The 17991-nt window shown below is 36.2% G+C and overlaps 4 protein-coding genes across 11 annotated transcripts; 3 read left to right on the forward strand and 1 right to left on the reverse strand.

Annotated features, from left to right (window-relative positions):
- Window positions 1-2549: 2549 nt before the first annotated feature.
- LOC107424279 (vacuolar iron transporter homolog 2) lies at window positions 2550-6151 on the forward strand. Of its 4 annotated transcripts, none has more exons than XM_048479262.2 (4): window positions 2550-2975; window positions 3360-3778; window positions 3905-4021; window positions 4306-4555. In XM_048479262.2, the coding sequence occupies exons 2-4, from the start codon at window positions 3407-3409 to the stop codon at window positions 4315-4317; spliced, it is 501 nt and encodes a 166-aa protein (XP_048335219.1). In that variant the 5' UTR covers window positions 2550-2975; window positions 3360-3406; the 3' UTR covers window positions 4318-4555. The 4 variants fall into 4 exon arrangements, with proteins under 4 accessions (XP_048335219.1, XP_048335217.1, XP_048335218.1 ...); XM_048479260.2 differs by having other exon boundaries at window positions 2561-2975; window positions 4318-4555; XM_048479261.2 differs by lacking the exon at window positions 2550-2975 and adding an exon at window positions 3000-3103 and having other exon boundaries at window positions 4318-4555.
- A 463-nt stretch (window positions 6152-6614) lies between these two features.
- LOC107424280 (uncharacterized) lies at window positions 6615-8192 on the forward strand. Its single transcript, XM_048479263.2, has 4 exons — window positions 6615-7110; window positions 7191-7364; window positions 7520-7684; window positions 7809-8192. The coding sequence occupies exons 1-4, from the start codon at window positions 7036-7038 to the stop codon at window positions 7929-7931; spliced, it is 537 nt and encodes a 178-aa protein (XP_048335220.1). The 5' UTR covers window positions 6615-7035; the 3' UTR covers window positions 7932-8192.
- Window positions 8193-9507: 1315 nt separating this feature from the next.
- LOC107424252 (diacylglycerol O-acyltransferase 2D) lies at window positions 9508-13134 on the forward strand. 2 transcript variants are annotated; one of them, XM_048479258.2, is made up of 10 exons: window positions 9508-9654; window positions 9790-10038; window positions 10162-10236; window positions 10382-10467; window positions 10936-11042; window positions 11133-11288; window positions 11959-12045; window positions 12357-12454; window positions 12617-12704; window positions 12812-13134. In XM_048479258.2, exons 2-10 carry the CDS (start codon window positions 9833-9835, stop codon window positions 12911-12913), a joined length of 1005 nt encoding a protein of 334 aa, XP_048335215.1. In that variant the 5' UTR covers window positions 9508-9654; window positions 9790-9832; the 3' UTR covers window positions 12914-13134. The 2 variants fall into 2 exon arrangements, with proteins under 2 accessions (XP_048335215.1, XP_048335214.1); XM_048479257.2 differs by lacking the exon at window positions 9508-9654 and having other exon boundaries at window positions 9661-10038.
- Window positions 13135-13361: 227 nt separating this feature from the next.
- On the reverse strand, window positions 13362-17908 carry LOC107424273 (protein FAR1-RELATED SEQUENCE 5). 4 transcript variants are annotated; one of them, XM_048479252.2, is made up of 3 exons: window positions 17771-17908; window positions 14380-16630; window positions 13362-13640 (listed from the first exon to the last, which is right to left on the reverse strand). In XM_048479252.2, exons 2-3 carry the CDS (start codon window positions 16552-16554, stop codon window positions 13473-13475), a joined length of 2343 nt encoding a protein of 780 aa, XP_048335209.2. In that variant the 5' UTR covers window positions 16555-16630; window positions 17771-17908; the 3' UTR covers window positions 13362-13472. The 4 variants fall into 4 exon arrangements, with proteins under 4 accessions (XP_048335209.2, XP_015889513.2, XP_048335211.1 ...); XM_016034027.4 differs by lacking the exon at window positions 17771-17908 and adding an exon at window positions 16890-17446; XM_048479254.2 differs by lacking the exon at window positions 17771-17908 and adding an exon at window positions 16838-17446.
- Between the last annotated feature and the right edge of the window lie 83 nt (window positions 17909-17991).

The raw sequence follows: 17991 nt of genomic DNA on the forward strand, positions 1-17991 counted from the left end.
ATATAGCCATTAAGAAGATGAATATTTACAAATCTCTGCCTCTATTTATATTATTACACAGATGCCACTCCTTTTGTTTGCTATTGCTATTTTGTCCATTTTATCTCCCTGGTGCTTTCTTTGTAATCACTGTTGATGGTGCAAAGTCATCTAAAAATAAAGTAGTTTTTTGTATAGTATCCACTACGTACATTTCACCAAACGGAATTTGGCACCTAAAAGGTAAAGCCTTTAAAACCACCAATATCTTTGAAAAGATTTTCCTGGGATTTTGAATAAACAGTACAAAAATCACATAAAAAGGAAAGAATATCCATTACCCTTATGGAGCAAACATGATTACCAAGGATTATCTTCTACATCATTATAAGAACCAACTTCTTCATTGCCAGGTGCCAGCGGATTCTAAAATCATTACTCTGTTCATAATATTTTGGTTATTGGCATCTATATCTATACCCCATTTTTCACATAAAACGATTGTGTAATTATTCACCTCCCACTCACATAAAATTAAAAAAATAATAATAATAATAATAATAATATATGAAAAAAAGTCAATCTTTTATAGCGTTCAACTTTTTATTTGGTTTATGGGTCTCTTTGCTTTGGTACAAGTTTTTCCAAAACACCACCCTATCACTATCACCATCAATTAAACTGCTGTTTGAGCACAGATATTTGTTTCTAATCAGTCATTTCATTTTCGTTTTTGTTGGAAAACTCTACTTGGAAAGTAGATTCCCATCTATACACAAAAATTATTACTTGTTTGTGTACCATTGCACCTTGTCTTAATGCCTAATATATCATTTTAAAGCCCCGGCAAAACTTGATTTAACGTACATATTTTTCCTTTCGTTGGACAATTAATTTTCAGTGACAGCAAATAGAATATGACCGCTACAATATTACACATTAACCTTTTCGGTGAAAAGAATGGGTTCAGCAGCCCACACAATGTTGCTTTATTTGATCTTTATTGTGCGGTTGGTAATGATGCATATTATGATGATTATCATAAAATTATGACCAAGATGGAGATGAAATTGAAGAGGAAGAGCAAGATGATTCTCAAATCATATTCCCATTTACTCATAGCAAAACCATGATCATGGTTGTCGCTTGTAAACAATCATTGCTTTTTCTATAATTCCACGCAAACAATAACATGGACTTTGAAGGCATCCAATATTATATCTACCATTTTATGATATATGACAAACAGCTAAATTGTCTAATAAGCCAAGAAATCATGTTTCTAATTAAGTTCATCGTATTTCTTTGTGTGTAAACAACTATTTATTTATTTATGTGCTTAATCAGAAAAACTTGAATTTTTCCTATTTATTAATTATAACCATCCAAATCACTAATCTGGCCACGAGTGTCTGCTTTTTGATTTGACAGATTTATTTTTTCCCCTTTTTTATTTTTTTATTTTTCCAAAAACTAGCTTAATAAACAAATTATATAAATTTCTTATTCCCTGTGCTGACTACTGCAATGTTCGAATTTATGTGGCAAATCACTAGTTTTAACTGCCACTAATCACCTCGGAACCAGGGAAAAAAACACCATTTATTACCTCTAGATAATAAAGTTGGATGTGACAAGTTGAGCTATCTTTTGTCTACAAATTATGCTATTTCTCCTGGGTAATTTGCATCGAAATTATTCTATATTTCCTGGGTAATTTCATGCAAATTTCTATCTTCTTTCTTGTTTATTGAATAGGAAGTGATTAAATCAGCATAGTGATAATTTAGTGGAAAGGAATTATTCTGTTTTTATATTTATAAATTTAGAAATTAATGTTTGATTTTTAATAAATTCTATTATTATTTTTAATATTCTATATCGCAATATTGCATGACTTAAAATTACGGATGTTTATAATACTATTAAAATGTATTTTTTTATATTATCAAAAAAAAAAATTAAGTGAATTAATTACCAAAAAAAAAAATAAGAAGGGGTTAAAAAAATAAATTTTTTATTATGATAATATTTATAAATAATTTAGCAATTAAATGAAGTTCAAGTTATATTAAAAATTAGTGTAGTAGTTCTAGCACAATTTTTTCTTTTTGGGTGAATTATTTTTTTACAGTTAGTTCACGCTTTTTGCCTTCTGGTTCATTGTTTTTGTTTTTTCTGTTTTATTATTATCTTTCTTTTGGGTAAATTCTTATTATCATTAAAACGTTGAAAATTCTAAATAAATAATATTTATATATAAAAAAGGAATAAATAAAAGGTCTAGTGCTTCGTGAATCGTGCCTAACTCGTTGTGAATGGTAAGTAAGCCTACAGTCAGCGCTGAGGTGGACCAATAGGAGCCAACTAGGAGCAACTACACAGAGATCTGATGGCATCAATAGAAACGACGCCGTTTCAACACAGTCTCCTTGCTGTTACCCAATCAACTTTCAGATTGAATCGCGTATTACAGTAGCAAAGGAAGCGGAAAAGACCCTTCTTTTATTTCATAATCTCCACACACTAACCAGAAACCGACCGGACAATGTATTGGCGACGGAATTCGGAACCAGAACCAGCAATGCCGGGAGCAAACCAATCGGCGATTGAGGTTTATAGAGACCCACCAGCCAACCTTCCGCATCAATCACAACCAAGCTTCGCTTTGGCATTCGCACATGCCTCTTTGAATGCTCTCTTCGAAAGCAGATTGTAGATGACGACCCTGAGACTCTTCGTCATTCGGTCCGGGAAGATTTTGAGGTAGAGAGTAGAAGTCAAACGGCGACGTTTATCTTCGGCACTTGCCGAGTGTTTATTTGGAGCTGTCCAGTTGGTGGTAGCTCATTGGCTGCAGCCAATATCTTCCTCCCTAAAATACCCCTCTCTCTTTCTTCATGTAAAATAAGAAAAATTAAAATAAAAAAATAAAAAATTGGGGGACAGACAATATCGATTCGTTTGGTCCAATAAAACAAAACTACGCCAGTAAGGTACGCTCTAAGCTCCTCTTCTCTCTTATCTCCTCTTCCTAATATCTTGCTTTTTTTTTTTTTATCATAAAAATATATATATATAATTTATTATATGTTTTGTTTATGCTTGGAATCATCAACGTCGGGTGGGTGATGGGTTTGGAATATGTTTTTAACAATTGGGTTTTTGGATTTGGAGTTGCTGTGATATTTGTGAAATTACAGAACTTGTTTTAGTAAATTCTTATCATTACGTGATGCAGAGTTAGATATGGATTTGATTTGTATCAAAAACAAAATTTTTGCAGCTGGTGATGCAAAATATATTACTGTTATCAGTTAACCCAAGACCATACCATAGAAAAATTAACACTCTTTCTTTTAATGCCATGATATTTTCAGTAACAGAAGCAAAATAACACAAAGCGTCGATAGGAAGTGAAAGAATTATGTCTGCAACCTTGCTATTTTCATACAATTCAAATATCATTCATGGCTGCAGAAAGGAGGATTTATCATTACCCAGATTATTCCTAGGCACTGGACGCAGAATAATGAAGCAGCATACCGCAAACAGAAACCCAAAATATCATAATTATGGAAATAAAAAGTTTCCTCACAAGTTTTGTGTATATGCTGTCACTGAGGGTTCGGCAAAATCAAGCAAATCGGAAGAAAAAATCCCATCTTGGGCTACACCAGATTCGGAGGAGCCCCCTCCTTGGGCTCAGAATGAAGGCAAAGAAGATGCATTGCAGAATAAATTGGAGATTCCCTTTTTTGTTTATTTGCTTGCTTCAGCTGTGACTGCAATAGCTGCAGTAAGTCCCTCTTCTTTCTTAAAATTGTATAAGCTGGGAAATGCACGGGCATTTTTAATGTATTGTTTGAAGACAGATTACTTCTTTCTATGACTAATTGTCTGTTTTGAATTTCTGGGTTTGCAGATAGGTTCTGTTTTTGAGTATCTGAACCAAAGGCCTGTTTTTGGAATATTGAACTCAGACAGCATTTTTTATGCTCCATTACTCGGATTTTTTGCATTTACCGGCATTCCAACTTCTGTGAGTTCCTTTTTCATTCGTCTTTTTGAATTTGGTCTCTGCTTTGCTGTGTTGTAACTTGTAGATGGAAATTGCTTTTGAGATCTAATACAATCTTGGATACGGTTCTTCATATATATCTTTAGTTTAAAATATTGTTGTTAGAGTACTTGAGTTTTGATGGTCTATTAGACATTTTTCTTTATTTATTTATGCCAAATTGTTCTCCAGATTAACCATGTAATATGTCTGTTTGTATATATGCGTTCACAAGTGTCACAAATATATTTTTTACCTATTTCTAGTGTTTGTTATAGGCATTCCTCTGGTTCAAATCCGTTGAGGCCGCTAACAAGGAAGCTGAGGAGCAAGATAGGAGGGACGGCTATAAGTAAGGTCATTAGTGCGCATCTTGACCATTGCTTGCCCTCTAAAGTTACTCCCTATAGAACATGTAATAGTTCTTTTTTCCTCTTCTTTTTCTTTCTTCTGTTTTTCACCTCCCTTTTGGTAAAGAACATCATCTACAAGTATGAAGTGAATTTACCAGAAAAAGTTGCCTTCCAGATATTTTTATTATTCAGCACGATGTCCGGACAATATAAAGTAAAAACACAGAAATTTAGGAGTAGTATTACTTGGAGATGAGAATTGTCGCAATTAGTATGGAAGATAGTTGTGCAATTCCATCAACCTTTAGGATCATTAAAATATTGAACTCTTCGGTTGGATCCAACGAAACAGGGTTATTTGCTATAACCAGACACAACATGTACAGTTGATAAGCAAGATATAAACGTCAGAGAGTGTCACATTAGATAGAAACAAGGCCTAGCCTGATTAAGACAGGAAGAAACCATATAATTCAGTAAAGTTCCAAGTATCATCAAGTGAGCAAAACAAGCAGGCGTTTGATTTCTCAAGCAAGACAATTTTCATAAGAGTATCTTGGGAATAATAAGTGCCCAGAATCTTAGGTCTCAACGTTCATGTTTGTCCTCGTTTGGAATCTAATCGCGGTACCACCTAGGCAGACATTTACTTCTTAGGAATCCTAACTCATGACCTGAATCCTCACATTATCACCTTCTATATAAACTCCACGTGCTGTTCTGTTTAATAATATTTCAGAAGCCACACTCCCCCAAAACTCTCTCACTTTCCATGCTTATGGCTTCACAAACACTTTCGTGTGCTGAACACACGTTACCTGTAACTGTTAAAATCCATCAAACAACTGTACAAGTGGAACGAGCTCAATGGCTTCGAGCTGCCATCCTTGGAGCCAGTGATGGGTTGCTTTCCACTACATCACTAATGCTTGGTGTCGGGGCAGTGGATGTGGATCGTTGGTCTATGATACTCTCCGGAGTAGCTGGAGCTGTTGCAGGGGCATGTAGCATGGCTGTTGGGGAGTTCGTCTCAGTTTCAACTCAAAAAGACATAGAAATGGTTGCTCTCACTCACTGCAGTGCCTTAAAAGCCGATCCATCACAGGCCATGTCAGTGATTTCAGAAGAGGGAAGGACGACAAAAAATAATGGTGTTCAAGTTGAAAACAATAACATAAGAGATTCACTGCCTAATCCGCACAAGGCAGCAGCAGCATCGGCTTTGGCATTTCTGTGTGGATCACTCATCCCATTAGCTTCCACCTTTTTTGTTGCCAAAAATACTGCGAGGATTGTGATCATTACGATAGTGACATCCATAGCTCTGGCGGTTTTTGGAGGTGTGGCAGCTCATGTGGGTGGGTCACCAGTTAGGATTTCTGCAGTGAGAGTTTTGGTTGGAGGGTGGCTTGCCATGGCAGTTACTTTTAGCTTGCTTAAACCTTTCCAAAGAGATGAACACGGAACTTAGGATTTGAGATGGAGAACTAAATGGTATCATATAGTATTCTTGGAGAGTGCATAGTTTGGGACTAGATCAGTCTGGCCGCTACTACGCATGCGCGAATCCCGGCATCTCAAATTTTTATATGATTTGATTGTGGTTGAGAAGTCAGAAATTATATATGGTATCAACTATATATATATAGAAGTTACATAGATCACACACTTTCAAAGTGTGGATGTATATCTAATCCCGCGTTTTCATGTTAGAAAATCGTGAAGGAAATATATAGATATATATCTATATTTTATTTTATTTTCTTTATGCTCCCATAAAGACATAAATTTCATATTATATAGTTTTTAATTTTTTTCATAATTTCCTTTTCATCAGGCAGTTAAAATTAAAATCCTTTGTATAATCTTTTTCATTTTCCACCAGGATTCCATCTTCGAGACGCAGTCTAGACACCCATTTAGATTTGTTGTACTATAACACTCTCAGAATACTGGTAATGCTGGATGATGAGTATGAAAGAAGTTTTTAAAACCATGCCATATCTTTTCCATGGATACTTGGTGAGTTGGATGGATATGATTTTTGGGCATGTGAACTGAAAAAAGTTTCGAAAAGTCAAAATGCCGTCTAGTTTACACATTTTACAAAAGCCTCCACTACGATCAGCAAAGGACGAAAAAAAAAAAAAAAAAAAAGGTGGGATTGGGGGGGGGGGGGGAATCCATACACGCAATATAATGGGATCACAACACGGCTGGAGATAAGAAGGCACCAGATAAAGAATAAAATATCTTTGGAAGCTATTTTATAAAAATAAATAAATAAATAAATGTATAGAAGGTGACAACAAAGTATGGGAGGTGGTTATCATTGAATGCCTTTTTCCCCCCTATGTTTCTATTAAAATCCCGTTAAGGGTTGCATTATTAGAGCCACGACCTTGAATCCTGATCATTAAGTTGAATGTCAATCTTCTTGTCTCCCTGAATCTTCTACTCTGTCCTAAAGCTGTAAGATTTTGCATAGCTGCAAAACTTCATGCTTTGAAGCTACCTTTTTCCATTTTACATATGCATTACTTAGAGGAATGAATGATAAGCCTATTATATATAAAAGGCACAAAAATAACTTGAATTAAGGTAGCAAATTGTACTTTGAAGCTCCAAGTTGTTCGGAAATTCATGGAGCAACAAGAAAAGATGGAAACCACTCCACCCATTCCTATCCTCCCAAGATTGGATCGTCTTGATGTTTTGGTAAAAGTTCACACTGAAATTTTATAAGTTTCTGGTCTTTAATTCTTGTGCTGATGATTGCCATCTCAAATATAATACAGCTGCAGTTTATAGAAGAGAAGCATAGCTTGTCAGGAGGGCAATCGGGTTGTCAAGCATTGAGAAATATAGAAACAGAAAACCAGTACAAAACTCTGTCATCTGCAGTAGAGGAAGTTCATCATAAAGGCACACTGATGGAGCGAGTAGCTATGCTTGAGAACAGAGTTTTACAGGTTTAAAAACATCCACATGAAATATATATATATATATATATATATATATTTTTTATGTCATAAATATTCTTTAGACTATATATCTTCATGAGCTATAAAATAATACTCCACTGTTTGCTAATGAATTTTTATGGCTGTTATTTTTCCCTATTTAGCTATGTCTAGAGATGGATGTAGGAAACACATCAGGGTCTAGTTGTTCCACAATTATAGTGCCTGAAAATTTTGGTGATGAATCTGGATCACTGCTAGTTACAGGGAAGGATGAGGGTGAAAATTGCTTCACCCTCGAAAGCAAACAAGGACCATGCACAAGTCAAGTAAGTCGTACCATTCCATGTATCTGTAATTTTGTGTCAATTTTCTGAATTCTCGAAAGGGAAAATGCTGTAATAGAATTGGATTGAAACAAAATCTGGAAATAACGATAATAATATCTTGTAGGAAGGCGATTTTTCGGAGGCATGTCCAATAAGAAAGCCACAGCGTTGCAAAGGACGGAAAAGAATTGCCTCCAAATCCAACCGCTACAGGGAACGGTTTAGATGGCTCCGCCTGGGATGTTAGTCGTTTATCCACCAAAAAGTGCAAACTTTATTGATTTCAATGCCCTTACCGGCCTGCATCAATGATGTTACTTTCTTTCCTTTCATGTCCTGTTCAATTCCCTGTAATATTTATTTACTGTCGGAACGAATTATTACTCTTTTTTCCCAGTCTTTTTTCCCAGTCTGAATGGTCAAAGTTTAACTTTGGGTAGTAAATAATTTTATACCTTATTGCGAATCCATAAGTAATAAATAAATAAATTGCATGATTTGTTTGGGATTTTTGAAGTACTTAGAATATTTAGAGCTTAGTTAACGCTTTCTACTAATACTAGCTCATAGTAGATAAGTTTACCCAAAAAAAAAAAAAAAAAAAAGGGGCTCTCAGCATTGCTTTAATTATTATCTAATCATTAAAAAAAAAAAAGAGCTAAAAATATTAATGCCCTGTCGAATTGGCAAGTTAATGAAACCATTAAGTACTAAACATTCTCGTTTCTTGATCAAATTTAAATAAAATATTGTTTATATATACACACATAAATTAATAACTTAAAAAGATTTTAGGCTTCATTAAATTGGTTGATTGTATTGATGATCAATGGGCCCCTCCATCTTTTTTTTAATGAAAGCTTCAAAATGCTTGTCGTAGTTCAAAAAAAGTTAAAAGGAAACATGAACTACACTAGAAAAAAAAAAAAAATTCTTCCCATTTGGATAATTATAATGGTATTCTCAGTGTCCCATTAATTTCTCAGACTAGCTAAGATTCGATTAAGGGGATAAGCATTTGTGTGATCCAAATTTCTATGTTTTTTCCAAAGGCATAAAATTGTTAGAATTAAGTTAAGTGGATGAACATTTGTTTTCTTTAATTTATTCGCTTTTAGGCCTTAAATAAATAGAATTAAAGCAAACATGTGTCAAGTGTGAATACCATATGCGGGTAGGTAAGACGTCTACGATAGGAATACAGAAATAGGTAGATTATACGATAACATGATGGGCTACAACTTTCTCATATATAAGGCATTCTTCTGAATACTGACCTTCTCTATGTCTACGTTCATATCAATGGCCCAACCAACCACCATCAATGACTTTAAATACTAGTTACCAAAAAAATAATATATATATATATATATATATATATCAATGATTTTAAATACTAACATGTGGTGGGAAAATCTCATTATTCACACCCTTGGTGAGAAATAGTTTGAAAAAAAAGATTAGTCCACCTTTTATACTCCAATTTTACTATTAAAACTGGTTATATTTCTTTTTTTATAATAAAAAAAGGTTAAACATGTAATGTAAGGATAGTCAATTAAGGTACCGTATGCATGTAGATACCATTTAAACCTAGTGACCCACAGGAATGGAATAATGTGCCTGGCCACATCTGATCTAATCAATGGGTTCTTTTGTTTTTGTGTGTGTGTGTGTGTGTGTGTGTGTGTGTTAATTATTTACGATAATTTTTTTTTCTTTTTTAGTCCGTGTAGTCTTCCAGTATGTGAGTTGTTCTTTTTTATTTATTATTATTATTATTCTTTTTTTTTGTGTGGGTAAAGAAAACAGAGGTGAGGAGCCTACGTAATGGCACGTGGAGAAAGGCACATGAGACTAGAAAGGTCGAGGGAGGCGGAGAGTTCAACGATGACATGGCAACATGTAGAGAAAGCGCAGGCCACGAAGGTGCTTTAAAAATGGACGATTCAGATTCCGATGAGCGTTGGGTCTCTGTCTCTTCCTCTGCTCTTCACTATTTACTCCAAATTCAAAACTCTCTCTCTCTCTCTCTCTCTCTCTCTCTATATATATATATATATATACATGTATTGGTATGACATATAGAGAATCTATTTATCCAGTTAAATACAAAATTACGGCAGCGACTAGCAAGGAAGGACGGTGATGGGGACGGATGAGAAGCAGAGAGAGGAGACGAATGTGAAAAAAGAGGACGGCGGATTAACGGTATTCACCGGCAGAGAAGAGTTGGGCTCCAGCGTATTACTCCGTACGCTTGCTGCTCTTGGAATATGGCTTGGGACCATTCATTTCAATGCCCTTTTGGTCCTTTTCTCCCTTTTGTTCCTCCCTCTTTCCAAGGCTCTTGTGTTCGTGCTCTCTTTTTTCTACCCCATACTCCAAAGCATCAATTTTTATTTTTTTTATTTTTGAAGTAAATAAATGTTGCTTCATTCGAGTAAGTTTATTTATTTATTTTTGGGGTATTTCAGGGTATTCGGATTGCTTCTCTTCTTCGCGATCATTCCAATCGACGAAAGAAGCAAACCCGGCCGAAGATTGGCTAGGTACCTGCTCAGTGCCCCCTCGCGCGCCCCCCCCCCCCCCCAAAAAAAAAAAGTTCACTTTTTTTTCAGTCTTCGCACTTGTTAAACTACGACTTAGTTCATTAATTTTGTTTCTGAAAAACAAAGTTGGGTCTTTTTAATGAAGGTACATTTGTAAGCATGCTTGCCGTTACTTTCCGGTGACTCTACACGTGGAGGACATACAAGCGTTTGATTCTAATCGTACTTATAGTGAGTCCCCAACTTTTTTTTTTTTTTTTTTTTTCCCACATCTTACTTGTAGTTCCTTGCTCTGTGGTCTTCCTTGTAAAGTCCATTTTATGAATACTTAAAACCATTTCTTTTTAGTTTTATGCTATCCTGAGCTGAATTATTTATTTTTCTTTTCATGCCTATATGCTCTGAGATGCTAAATTGGGTTACTATATTCGTGTTTATTGTTAGTTTTTTAAAAAGTTCAGTACTTGTAAGAGAAACGGTTAGTTGGAGGTGGAATTTTCTTTAGCTTCTTCTTATGCTTCACTTTACCTTTTCCCTGTTGAATAACCGTGATAAGACATTGTTTGGGGGATATAAAGCTGAAAGTTGTTTGCCTTTTGCAATTTTTTCTTTTGCTGCATCTTTGTTTTTATTTATTTATTTGGAGGTGGGGTATTCTTTAGCTTGTTTCTGACATTTCTTTGTCTGTGCTTCCCTCAGTCTTTGGTTATGAACCGCATTCAGTTTTACCAATTGGTGTTGTTGCACTTGCTGACCTAACTGGTTTTATGCCTCTCCCAAAAATAAAGGTCCTCGCCAGTAGTGCTGTAAGAACCTTTAACCTTTGTTTGTTGTTGCAGTTCATAGAACTTCCTACAAATTTTCTCTCTAACATCATTTGTAAAACTAATGGTTAGGTATTCTATACGCCTTTTTTGAGGCATATTTGGACATGGTTGGGTCTTACTGCTGCAACAAGGAAAAATTTTGTCTCCCTCTTAGGAGATGGTTATAGTTGCATCCTAGTGCCTGGTGGAGTGCAAGAGACATTTCTCATGCAGCGCGGTTCTGAGGTTTAGATTGTCTTTCTTTCTTATGATCTATATTTATTTGGTTGGTGCTGCATTTTCATTAATCTGTTTGTCATCCGAATTTGCAAATCAGCTATGCAACCAAGCTCTGGCCTTGTTTTAAGGTCATTTAGTTTTCTGTCGTTTAAGTTTGGCAGTGATTTTATGTCTGCTGTTCATCTTTCCTTTTCCTTTCACTTTCATTCCTCTCACTCTCTCAGGGACACGGATAGCTCATATGACATAGCTCTATAATAGTATCCAAAGCCTTCTGTCATTTCCTATTCAAGTAGTTACTTTTCATTCTTCATGTTCACTAATTAGAGTTGTCTAGATGCATCCAATTTTTAGAACCTTCTACTGCTATGAATAAATGTCTCTGGACTCTTATTGAAGATATAGGCATTGTGTTTACCATTCTTCTAGTAGGCGTTCTGTGAGCAACGTAGATCTGATTCTGTTGAGGACTTTTAGCTACAATCTTTGCAATCACCTTTCTAAGATAATAAGAGGTTTTGGTCACATATGAATGGTTCTTTCTAGGAAGAGCTTTTTCTAAAACTTTTTAAAACTTGATCACCCTCTCTTTCTCAGTCTCAGGGAAAAACTTTTCATTCCTGTTCTTGTTGAAATTCCATTGCCAATGCAAGTAAATTTTCTTTTCAATCGGCAGATAGCTTTCCTTAAGGCAAGAAGAGGATTCGTGCGCATAGCGATTGAAATGGGCCTTCCTCTAGTTCCTGTTTACTGCTTTGGTCAGGTATCTATACTCTTGATTTTTTAACTCTTGTTTTTTGAAGACATCTGGAAAAGTTAGCTTTATTATGTCTAGCTTGCATTTGTTTATTTCAACTTTGCTGTTCCAAGCAAATCGTGCGACTACAAAGATCAGTTTATTGCAGCTTTGGCATTGCTTCACATGTCAATTGCTCGATTTGTGAATTGTTTCATTGCGTATTATTCATTTCATTTACTAAGTTAACTCTGCTGTCTGGCTTCTCGTGCATTTCCACCTCCCAAATGAATGCTGATCTTTTATTTTTCCCCCTGTACATATGAACTTTGATGCAGTCAAATGTTTACAAATGGTGGAAGCCAAGCGGGAAGTTATTTTTGAAGTTCTCTAGAGCTATCAAGTTCACGCCAATATTCTTCTGGGGAATTTTTGGGTATGTCTTACTCGCAGCTTGAGATTCTGGATTGAAATCAAGAATTGAATAAAAATTAAGTGTCATTTCACTTCAAAATATGCACTTTTATGATATAAGGAAATTTTCATAGTGCAGTTTCTTATAAAAGTTTGTTTTCACCATCGTTGTTCCTTTTTGCAGTTCTCCTTTACCCTTCAAATATCCAATGCACGTGGTGGTGGGTAAACCTATTGAGGTGAAGAAAAATCCACATCCCACAACGGAAGAGGTATTTATGCTGCAATATATCTGTATTATAAATTACGCTTAGACATTCAAGCAACTATAGGGAATTAACACCTTGCATTTTCCTGTTTTCTTAAAAATATGTTTTAGGTGATGGGAGTACACAGTCAGTTTGTTGAAGCACTCCAAGATCTCTTTGATAGGCACAAAGCCCGTGTTGGCCATCCTGATCTTCAATTGAAAATTCTGTGATTGTGATCGTTACTGAATTTATGTTTCTGAATTTAAGTCAAGCCCGTGTTGGCCATCCTGATCTTCAATCGAAAATTCTGTGATTGTGATCGTAACTTAATTTATGTTTCTCAATTTAAGTCATTGCCGTTCCCCCCACTTTTTCATGTATAATGTTTTATTCCGTTATGATTAAAAACGCTGTGTCCCGTTAGTATGAGTTAAACAAACACTTTGAATTAGCCCTGGAATGTTTGTACATTTGTCTGTCTGCCTCAATGACTCTTTGAATGGTTGCAATTCATTGCCTTCTAGCAAATCTCGGCTTGGCATTTAAACCCAATTTTATTATGTGGTACGTACGTTGTCCACATTGATTAAACACATCATCGTGATTTTACGAGGCGAGTCGTCTGGGTCATAAATGCAATTACTCAAAAAAGTTAAGAGGTAGACGTGTGCTCAAATGGAAACCAAGAAGAATGGCGAATGATATTTCCCTTTTGATGTTTAATGGTGGAGAATAAAATTATATGGAACTGCAGAATAACATACAAGGGTGAGGGAGAGAGGAAAACCGTCACTCTTTCATTCCAAGCTTGATGTTTTGAACTTTAACTGAGAGCTGTAATTTTTGTTCCTCAATATCTTTCAAAACTGAAAGTAAGTTAGCCCGATACACCGTGCATTTTCGTCTTGATCGCTCCAGTTGCCGGGACAATTTATGGATTTTCCTGTCCTGCTCATCCTACATGATTGCATATGCAAATCTCTGTTAGCTATGTATTTTACAAACAAATTGAATACATAAACTCTTCTTTTTACTTCTTGAAAAAACAAAACTTCAGGCCACACCATTCAAGTTTGGCACATCATATTACTCAACAGAGCTGTTGTAAAAAAAGGTACACCAAAATGGACAACACTCTAGGATGAAAAGCTTGTTTAAATCTTTAATTCCACGTGGAAAAAGCAAAATTATACGCCGCCAACCACCCCTAAAATTATAACCGTTTACTACAACATAGGTCAAAACATAAATCTCCTAAATTCATCAGAAGCAGCAAATTTGGATATTGGTTTGCTAGTTGAAAGAAACAAGTCAGTGACACACAACCTGATTAACTGATTAAGCAAGCAAAGCAACATGAACACCAACCACTGTGTTATTATTTGCACAAGCTACAGAAAGCATTTGAAAATGTCACTCGTTTTAAAAAGGAGGTTCCCACATTCCGAAGTTTTCAAAAAAGTAAATACCTTTTTAAGGAAACATTCTTAGACTAAGGGGAAGTAGGATATTTACAAAAATAAAAATAAAAACAAAAACAAAATGCTTTCAGTTAGTGCTAATAGATTCATAATCTGAAGAGCAGATAAGACATTGCACAATGAAGATAAAGGTCAGCAAGGAAACAAAGCAATCAGCAGTAGAGATAGAAATTAAAGAGTAGCTGATTGAACCAAAATAACAGAACGAAACTAACCTCAGCCAATGTATTAGTAACTTCACTTCCCTGATAGAAAAGATCTTCTCTGGCTGTTCCATTTACAGTAACATTTTTCAGACCATTCTTCATCACCATAGCAACTTTATTCGCAGCCTCCTGTAATGCACGCACGGCAACATTATAAATTTCAACAGTTTTAACTCCTTCATCAACATACTTGAGGGCCTCCTGGCGAAGATTATTGTATCGTACAGTAAGAGATTCCCGTGAACTATTCAACAAATCACTGGCACGTTCCTCTAATACAACACCACTCTTGGCATTCCTTGTCCATCGCTTCAAAATATAACGAGATGGTAGAGTAAGAACATTTGTCACCCTAAATACTGTCAAGATGTGTCTACAGAGCAGACCAGAGAACTCAAACATCTGGCAGCTACAATTTACTTTCATCTCTTGAACATTAAATCTTACAAAATAAGCTTTATGGCTTTCCCCAAATTTAGCCACTTGATATGTGCTGGTTTCCTCCTCAACCTCAACTTTACTGGCCAAAAACGTTAACGTCTCAACCAACTCCTCTTGGAATTTCATAAACAATTTCCTTGTGTAAAACTCAGCTGCCTGTTTCTCCATAGGAGAAGGGGTCTTAAGAACAGGAGCAGTGTTTATGGTATCATAATCTGCCTTCACTTCTTTCTCGTACCGACTTTCTAAAGCCTTCTCATACTGCTTCACAAACAACTGTAAAGTAGTTGATGCGTTCACATATCCATCAAAATAAGAGTTCATGCTATCACTGCGTTGCGTTATAGACATTTCAGCGAAGAATGCATCCCTCAAGTACACTGGAACCCACTGCCGCCTATTGGAATATACAGACTGCAGCCATTCATGTTCCCTAAGATCATATCTATCAATTATAGATAACCAACAAGACTCAAACTCTTCAACCGACTCTGTCAAGTTGACACATTTATGAAGCTCTGCTTCAAAACTAGGATGTTCAGATAGCACATGGGATAGCTTCTCTTGGCACTCTTTAAAGATGTGCCATTTACAGAAACGATGGCGGGACTCAGGAAAAACCTGTGTAACAGCCAACCGAATCACCCGATCATGATCGGTAGTGATCGAGACAGGAGACCTCCCGGACATTGCTGCTAACCAAGTTTCAAACAGCCAAACAAAAGATGACTCCGACTCATTTATTAGGAGAGCACAACCAAACAAAACTGGCTGACCGTGATGGTTAACTCCGGTGAAAGGTGCAAAGGGCAATCTATATCGGTTTGACCTATAAGTAGTGTCAAAGGTAACAGTGTCACCAAAGTAAGTATAGTTAGTTCTTGCCTTGGGATCAGCCCAGAAGATATTGCTCATACACTGATCTTCATCTCCCTGCACAGCATAGAAAAATGCTGGATTCTCAGCTTGCTTGCTTCTCAAGTAGTCCAAGAGGTGCTGTGTATCACCTCCGAGAGTCCTCTGTCGACTACTCCTCATGTAATTCCTGCAATCACGCTCGGTAAACCCGACATTGCTAATCCCACCATATTCCTTAATGAGGGCCGACATGATTCCACTTGGGCCAATTCCAGCACTTTGTAAGGTATCAATCAATGACTTTGCAGCACCAGAGACATGACGGTGAGACCGAAGGCAATGCACCTTATCAGGAGGAACCAACTCGTGATTATGCTCTTTGACGAATGCAGAGACAACCCATCTCCCAGAATCTTGAATCTTCACGGCCAACATGGCCTTGCAACCAACTCGGGTCTCGGCACGAGGGCGCTTGACTCTGCCATCTCGATCAGGTACGGGCTGCTTGTCATGCTTGTCAACTCGAAATCCCTCCTTAGCGCAGACAAATGATCTCTGGATGATAGCGCCGTCTCGCCTGGAGCGACGGGACATGCTGACACGAGTGCTAAAACCGACCCGACGAGCATAGGAATTGTAGAAAGCCTTGGCGGCCTCTTCCGATTCGAATTCCATACCTTCATAAGGTTCGAGATTGGTGTCTCCTTCAGGGATGAGAGGTTCAGTGGAAGAAGCTACAATACCAGGAGGAACAACAGCAAGGGAAGCAGCTGCAGGGGAATTGCGAAGAAGCTCATATTCTTGGACAGGGTGCTCAATGTCACCCAAACCCATCATGTCGAACTCAATCACCTCGTTGGCCATGCTCAATGGTTCAAACTCCATTGAACCAGAGACAGAACCAGCGTTATTTAAAATCAAGATTGATTTTTTTTTTTTTCCTTTTTTTCCCCTTTGAATTCTGAAAGCAGATAAAAAGCAATCAAAAGTCAAAGTTTGTTCTTTTAACAGTGAAATAGAATAGAATTGGAAAGAAAAAAAGAGTATCTGTAGCTGCAATGAATCAAATCAAATAAAAGCATAAAATGAATCTGCCATTTTAGAGACAGTGAGAACAATCATTAACAACGAAGAAGAAGATTAGAAGAAAAGTATGCAAAGACAAAACCTAAGAAAGAAAGGAAGCGAAATTAGAAATTTTTGGGGGAAGAAAATATCACGTCTTTAGAGGAGGGAAAGTCTCTGAATAAAAAGCATAAACCCCAAATTAAGTAAAACCCAATAATCTTCAGCAATCCAGAGATGGAATGGAAGCCGACCCATTGACATGCAAGGCCTCAGGACAGAGACAGAGAGTTGCAGTAGAGAGAGAAAGAGCGAGAAGGACGACGATGGGATGGGATGGGATGTGGGGGTTTAAGCTTTCAGGGCAGAGATGGTATGGTACTACATCATCGGTACTTCCTTCATTTGACCCCAACCCATCAACGACAAACACGTTTCACGCCGTTAGATTGATCCCTCGTACCTATCTGCTGTGTTTGGCTTCTGGGTTATGGGATTCCCCCACCCCGGTTTTCTTTAGTTTATATTCGCATGGAACTCAGTTAATCAAATTTTCCGATTGAAAGTTTTGGCTCTTATTTATTTATTTATCTGAAAAATAAGTTTTTAAAATAAAGAATAAAGATTAATAATAAGCATATATTAAAGTTAAAAACCTAGTATTTGTTTGGTGGTATCATCTGATATTGAAAAATCGTTTTATGTTTACTATCAATAACTAACAAACATACATAAACAAGATTTCAGTGATCCAAAAAATATACTTGAAATTTTTTAAATGACACATAGGACCAGATAATGCAATCGGTGTCATTGTACATGGCACATGAAAGATTTGGTCAAAATGATAACACTTTCTTCTTCTTCTTCTTCTTCTTATTTTTTTATAAAATAAAAAATCATTACACTTTTCAATATTGATTTAACAGAAGCTACGCTTATTAGTTATTAACTTCCAGTATCGTGGGCATTAATAATTGATAATGGCAGAAATCATAAAAAGAAGGAAGCAATTAATGTCAACTGAAATTTTTACCTCCAGTACGTCTTTCTCCGTTTTGCAATTCCGCTTTCGATCTTCTGTCACAATTTACAAACATAATTTGCCCCACAACCATGTCTTGTCATAGTAGCTGAACTGGAACATTATGAATTGTCTCCCTTTTTTATTTATTTAATTTTTTTGTCCTAAATATGACATTTATAAATTTTTAATCGGAGCAAAATACATATATGTAGCAATATTGGTTTTTTTCA

The sequence above is a fragment of the Ziziphus jujuba genome, chromosome 7, assembly GCF_031755915.1.
Source record: "Ziziphus jujuba cultivar Dongzao chromosome 7, ASM3175591v1".
Taxonomy (NCBI): Eukaryota; Viridiplantae; Streptophyta; class Magnoliopsida; order Rosales; family Rhamnaceae; genus Ziziphus; species Ziziphus jujuba.